Source organism: Clavispora lusitaniae (genome assembly GCF_014636115.1).
Source record: "Clavispora lusitaniae strain FDAARGOS_655 chromosome Unknown tig00000187_pilon, whole genome shotgun sequence".
In the NCBI taxonomy this organism is placed as follows: Eukaryota; Fungi; Ascomycota; class Pichiomycetes; order Serinales; family Metschnikowiaceae; genus Clavispora; species Clavispora lusitaniae.
The window spans coordinates 817454-824315 of NW_027093980.1; the positions used below are offsets into that span (position 1 = coordinate 817454).

The 6862-nt window shown below is 40.7% G+C and overlaps 2 protein-coding genes across 2 annotated transcripts; both read left to right on the forward strand. All coding sequences in view use genetic code 12, as the record gives it.

Annotated features, from left to right (window-relative positions):
- Positions 1-708: 708 nt before the first annotated feature.
- Positions 709-1854, forward strand: FOB63_004350 (Ammonium Transporter family protein; the record flags this gene model as incomplete). The annotated part of the gene is made up of 1 exon (XM_002614778.1): positions 709-1854. One exon carries the CDS (start codon positions 709-711, stop codon positions 1852-1854), a length of 1146 nt encoding a protein of 381 aa, XP_002614824.1.
- A 1452-nt stretch (positions 1855-3306) lies between these two features.
- Positions 3307-3957, forward strand: FOB63_004351 (uncharacterized protein; the record flags this gene model as incomplete). The annotated part of the gene is made up of 1 exon (XM_002614777.2): positions 3307-3957. One exon carries the CDS (start codon positions 3307-3309, stop codon positions 3955-3957), a length of 651 nt encoding a protein of 216 aa, XP_002614823.2.
- Between the last annotated feature and the right edge of the window lie 2905 nt (positions 3958-6862).

The following is a 6862-nucleotide window of genomic DNA, read 5'->3' on the forward strand; positions in this document are numbered from 1 at the left end:
CCGTTGCTATATACGACTTCAACTAGCGCAAAGGGCTACACCTGCTGTAAAAGGTAGAAATCCTGGAGGATTGACTCTCGGACCAGTATCCACTGTTGGAAGTCAATCGGAATTAGCAGGAGCAACACGCCATAGATTGTTGTAGAAAGCATAAGTGGCATTTTCGGGGAGCTGGATTCTATATTCATCATTACAAAGACTATGTTAGCCAGGGGAACCAGATACGGACTCTAAGATACTTCGTAATGTGTGAATTCTATCTAGGGCTACTGAGTGCTTACAGTTTTTTACCTGGTGACATTATGGTCTCACGGATATCCGTCATAATCTTTGAGCCTAGCCCATTCTCGATCCTTGTAGCTCTACTATATTTTTGCATGTAAACATAATCCTGTAATTCTCAATTCCATGTAAAGTTTAGCCAACATTTACAATATGTTCGACGCGCGTCAGATTACAAAAAAAGTAACAACACCAACTTGTCGGATGAGATATTAAATACAATACGACATCTCTCCTTATTCCTATATAAATCTCTGGATCAAAACATTCTTCTCAATATTTCTCCAATGGCTTGAATCACGGCTAGAAGCGCAGATCGTTTTCCCCACAATTTCTCTCAATGTGCACGTTGACGATTTCTGATAAACCACATTATCGACACGGTCAATTCTCGCTTTCCAAAATATAGACGTCAAGTCTTCTCCAATGGATATCTCTTCTATGCCAATGGAGACAAGAGATGTCAATCTCCAAGCTCAGACCAGACCTGGCCCCACAGGCGATATGTTTGTGTTGATGGGCTGTTTTGGGGTGTTATTGATAACACCAGCCATTGGATTCCTTTACGAGGGACCCAAGCGCAAAAAGTTGGCGGACACGTTTTTCCAGAAGTACATGACTGCCAATTGCGTGATTGTGCTCTGGTTTTTGTTGGGAAACTCCGTGGGCAGTACGCCAGGATCGGAATCCAAGTTGATTGAAGGAAAGACATTGGAGGGAGCCATGCCTTCGGTGATTAACTTTTGCTTCGAGATGTTCTTTCCCGTTCCCACTGCGCAATTGCTTTTGGCCAGTGTCGGTGAAAGAGGCCGCTCCCTTCCGTCTATTATCGTTGGGTGTATCTGGGTGCTTTTGTGGAATTACGGTGCAAACCACTGGCTGAATTTGGGGTTGGACTTCGCTGGCGGAGGCCCTGCTCGTCTTGCCTCTGGTGTTACAGTGCTTGTGTACTCTTGGTACCTTGGTCGTAGAGGAAAGGAAGTGGGCAAAGACAGAATCACTAATGACGAAGACAACTCGTCTTTTATTGGCGCCACGCTTGTTTGTGCAGCATGGCTCATGTTTAATGCCAGCACTTTGGCTTTCAATGGCAGAACATGTTACATTATACTCAACACAATCCTTGCTTTCTTCGCCCACTCGGTTATTGAAAGATTACTTAGGAGAAAATTCTCACTTGAATCTGCTTGTGAAGGACTTGTCATAGGTTTGCTTGATATTACTCCATCCTGTGGTTGCTACTGGCCATGGGTAGCCGTTATCACCTCCATTTTCACTACTACCATCTGTCGCTCTGTTGCGAGATTCGGAATCGATAATCACAGTCTCTCTTTTTTTCTTCACGGCATATGTGGAATTATTGTTGACAGTTTGGTTGGTCCCAAGTCTGCTTTCAGTGGAAAAATCGCAGACTGGACCAATGAACAATGCAAGCAGTTAGTGTTCCAGATTGGCGCATGGAGTTCCCTTCTTGCTTGGACTGGTGTTGTAAGCTTGATTACTTTGTTCATAGTGGACAATATCCCGGGCATGCAGTTGGAAGCAAGTACGAAAAACGAAGAAAAGGTGTAAATATTACAACTAACAAGAAATTGAGGATCATTCAGGTGCAATGATGTAAAAACTTCTTTTGTGACATGTCTCAGATTCGCATTTCTTGGAAGAGGCAGGAGTGTGAACAAATTGTAAATACTACAATGAAACTGACTTGTCATTCAGAAACAAAATTGAAAGTTTACTATAATGGTTTACAGATATGAAGCAAGTCACATTTATTTCTAACAATAGGCTATTTGACCTCAACCGTTGAGTTTCTATGCCAATCGCACTAAAATCACTCTCCGAAGCGTCTTTTTAAGCCAACCCGCATGAAATCAAAATGCCACAATGCGTACAAGCAAAAGCCGATGCGATTCCAAGGGTGCGGTAAACGCAAAATGAAAGGATAAGGAATCGAACTAATGAGGAACATAATACAGTAGAAAAGGATATCCATGATGATAGAGAAAGATATTGAATTATCGAAAACAAGGAAATTGTCTCTATTTATCGAAGCAAGTGGTGGCGACTGACGTGGTCAATAGGAGTGTACGAATGTGCATATGCGTATTGATGGATAATTCGTAAATAGTGGTGCAGTAGCCCTCCAATAGATCAAGTTGGCAAGGAAATGACTCCTAGTCCATTGAAATCAATCCATGTGGCTGGCTCAAATAACCTACTTTTCCCATGACCATCACCTTACATCGCACCACGAAGATTTGGGATACAAGCGTGTGTACACAATCTGAAAGCCAAATAAGAAGATCATTGAGACCATACAGTCTGTTTACAACTATTGCCCACACGTAGACGTTAAGATAGCCCGGAATTTAAAGGAAGAGAACAATTGAGAGATACAGCAAAACCCTTCTTAACGTGAAGTGGTACGTGAAACACACCTGCACAACCTTCGTATTTTAACCTTAGATGCAGATAACAATCTACAAAGACATTCATTTCTGATTTATAGCACTAAAGAAGGTCACTTGCCTTCACATTGGATTGTGTAGCTCTTTAAATAGTTGCTGCACATATTCCTAAATCCAACTAGTATATAGATAAGACGGAAAAGAACATAAGTCCTGCACCGTCAATGTTCATGCAAACACGAGTGAAAAATAATGTAGATCGATAATATTTCAGCGCCGCACACGAGTGGCGTCTTCAGTGGCAAATAAGTGCATGGTAAATACTCAGTGGCAAAATAAGTCTGTGAAGGCAAGGTATATAAACACAATGCTTCTGCATTTGGATGTAAACCAACGACTTAAATGTCCGACCACGAAGGTAAGCATGCTCCATTTGACAAACTTTGAAAGATACTAATAGACAGAAGATTACAATACAAGATGCGATAGCGACTGTGATAGCTACGATAGCTACTATCTGTACGATATATATTACGAATATGATTATGGTTGCGCTGAGAAAATGTGTATTGTCCATTGGACTTGGTCGGACACATTTCATAATAGGTGGGTTATGATAGCTGAAACACGGAAGCGCATGAACGCATTGGAAAGAATTGATATCAAAAATCTACCCGAAGGATCAGAGTGTACATTCTGCAAGAGAGTGTTTACTGACAAAGATAATCAAGTGGTGCTTAAACGGAGTGAGTCAGAATACAAAAACGATAGTCACGTATTTGTTCATTGGGATTGCTGCGAATGTGAGTGGAATGAAAGGGTTGTTGAGTATGAAGAGCGCCACGATTTCGATGATCTGGAAGAGTTCAAGAATCTTAAGTATTTCAACTTCAGAAAAGAGATAGAAATTCATATGAACTCAATAGAGAAAGTCGACGCCAAAACTTTACCAGAAGGAAAAGAATGTGGAGGCTGCAATAAGAAGTTCTCTGAGATGAAAAATCCAGTGGTACTTAAACCGTGGGATTGCAACTTGGACAACGATCACAGATATTTTGAATGGGACTGCTTAGAAGATTTGTTTACACGGGGATATCTCAGAGATTGTTGCATGAAGAACGGTTACTGGAATGGTCGTTGCTGCTTTCCTTTCAAGGACGTCCTTTTCGACTATGATGAAGACTTCCAAAAGTTTAAGGAATACGCAGTAAAGAATGACGAAGTTATAGAGAAAGTGGTACCTAAACTAAGTTCTCATCTCTAAAAACAAATATACAACAACAGCACTGCCACAAGTATTGTTCTTTAGGGAGGTACCAGAACCTTGGGGCTTTCAATTTAAAAATGGAGTTAAAGACCCGTATGGACTCCTTGGAAAAAATCAATGTCAAGACACTACACATAAAAACATTTTGTGAAAGATGTTTCAAAGTATTGTCTGATGTGAAGGGTTCAGTGGTGCTTAGGCCATGCCCATTGACCTGGGACGAAAGAAACGGCCATAGCTATGATTGGGACTGTTACGAGTCTTGGTTACTAGATAATATCAGTCGCTGGGCACATGACGTCATCGATCGTGATGGAGACTTCCAAAAATTTGAAGCAGATGATGCACAAGAGAATGAAGAAGTTGAAGAGAAAGTGAAGACATTGCTCTACAAAATAAGCTCGCATCTCTGATTGATATATAAGTAATAACATCTTAGGTTTAACATGCAATGAGACAGAGAAGTAGTTCGCACGAAGCAGACTAGCGCCGCTGAGGTCTTAACTTATCACCTCTTTAGAGAAGTTTAAAATTCGGTTTAAGGGCACACCAAAAGGGATTGAGTTCTGAAATAATCTTTCGGCCAAAAAAATACATAATGTAAAATCGAGGGAGATGTGATAGTATTGAGATGAAGGTGGCGATTATTGTTGACACTTGAGTGTATAGAGTATAACATATGCATATCCATAGACGATGCGCGTAATGAGAAAATAGGGAAAAACATTATATGAGTCAATGAGGAAAGTCTTTCCACAGGAGATAGACAGTGTCTAAGAGTTTTAGTCCATCCCAGACTTTTTTATGTGCATTTGTGCAAGAATCTGAGTGAAGGTGCATAATTACGCAAAAACTGAAAACCGGGTTAGAGCGCGGTCTGATTTCAGAAGTAAGTATAAGCGTAGCATAATGTGGGAAAAGAGATGAGAATGCCGAACCATTACAGAAAAAAAGAAGAAAGTACTCGTAAAATGGACCTGCACATCGTTCGTATTTATCCCCAGATGCAGATTACACTTTATGGAATTATGTATTGTTAAATTCACTTCTCAACAATGCAATTAGCGAAGCATTCAGTCTAGTCAATTGAGAGGTCATAAATTTCTTCGATAACGCACAATAATTAGACAATCACGCATTTATTCCGGCCAATGGAAAATGTCAATCATCCTGCACCGTCTCTTTGAACCGAAAAATATTATCGATTGATATTCATTACCGCCGCACAATGTTGCATATTCAGTGGCGAATAATTGCTTGAAGATGGTGGCAAATGGCATGTCGTAAGTCAATTGCAAGATATTTAAAGGCTACGGTTCGCACATTGAGAAAGCATCACTTTGAGTATGTCCGACTACGAAGGTATGTAAATTCGATCCATATTCTCAACATTATACTAATGTACAGAAGATTACAGAGATGACAAATCCGACTTTTACACTGACGAATCCGATTATTATACAGATGGCTATGAAGATCACAAAGATATTGAAGGATATAGCGATATTGAGGGGGATGTTCCTTGGGGAGGTCTCACAAAAATATGTACTTCCGCAAGGCATTGGAGGGATAAATTCCGAGAGAGGTGGTACGCGATCATTAAAGTAGACTATATGCTCGCCCTGGAACATGCTTATGATCTTGACGAAAGGCACTATGGTTCCATACTGAGAGATATCGAGGAGGCGAAAGTTTTCGGACAGAAATGTGGAATCTGCAAAGAAGAGGTCTCTAGGAATGAATATGAGTATATTACGTGGTGCGAATGCACAGGCGAGGGTCACCTTTATGGCGATTATGGTTGCCAAAAGAGTTGTTGCTCATATGTCCATACGAAGTGCGCGGAATCTCAGTTGAATAAGAACGTCCGGGAAATGGAAGAATTCAAAGATCGCGAGGTATATAACTTCGTGGAAGAGATGAAGTTGCACTTAGACTCGCTAGCAAGAGTGCAAGTGAATGATCTATCAGAAGATGAAGAGTGTACGTTGTGTCACAGAAAGTTTTATGATCGAGAAATTCTAGAAGTGCTCCAGCCGTGCGGCATCGAGTGCAAGAACGAGAATCATGGTTATGCTGATTACAAATGCTATAAATTTTGGGTGGAAAGATTTTTGTTGAGGGATGCCCTTGCTCGTTGGTCCACGATGGAGCCCTGTGATTTGACAGAAGACTTTTCAAAGTTCAAAATTGTTGAAACAGAAGACGAGAGAATCGAAAGAAATATAGATACACATGCCCAAAAAATATACTCACGTTTTTGAAGTCAAAGTTCACGGTATTTATGTGGTAACAGTCATGTTGGAGTAGTGGATGGAAGAGAATGGATTTCAGCTATTCCGGTGGTGGATCCTACAGGAATATATTTTTCTTCCTCTTAAATGTATAGATACAGAAGAGGTTAATATACTATTATTCGATGTTCTTTAGGGAGGTACTGATGTTCTTTAGGGAGGTACTGATGTTCTTTAGGGAGGTACTGATGTTCTTTAGGGAGGTACTGATGTTCTTTAGGGAGGTACTGATGTTCTTTAGGGAGGTACTGATGTTCTTTAGGGAGGTACTGATGTTCTTTAGGGAGGTACTGATGTTCTTTAGGGAGGTACTGATGTTCTTTAGGGAGGTACTGATGTTCTTTAGGGAGGTACTGATGTTCTTTAGGGAGGTACTGATGTTCTTTAGGGAGGTACTGATGTTCTTTAGGGAGGTACTGATGTTCTTTAGGGAGGTACTGATGTTCTTTAGGGAGGTACTGATGTTCTTTAGGGAGGTACTGATGTTCTTTAGGGAGGTACTGATGTTCTTTAGGGAGGTACTGATGTTCTTTAGGGAGGTACTGATGTTCTTTAGGGAGGTACTGATGTTCTTTAGGGAGGTACTGATGAGGTACTGATGTTCTTTA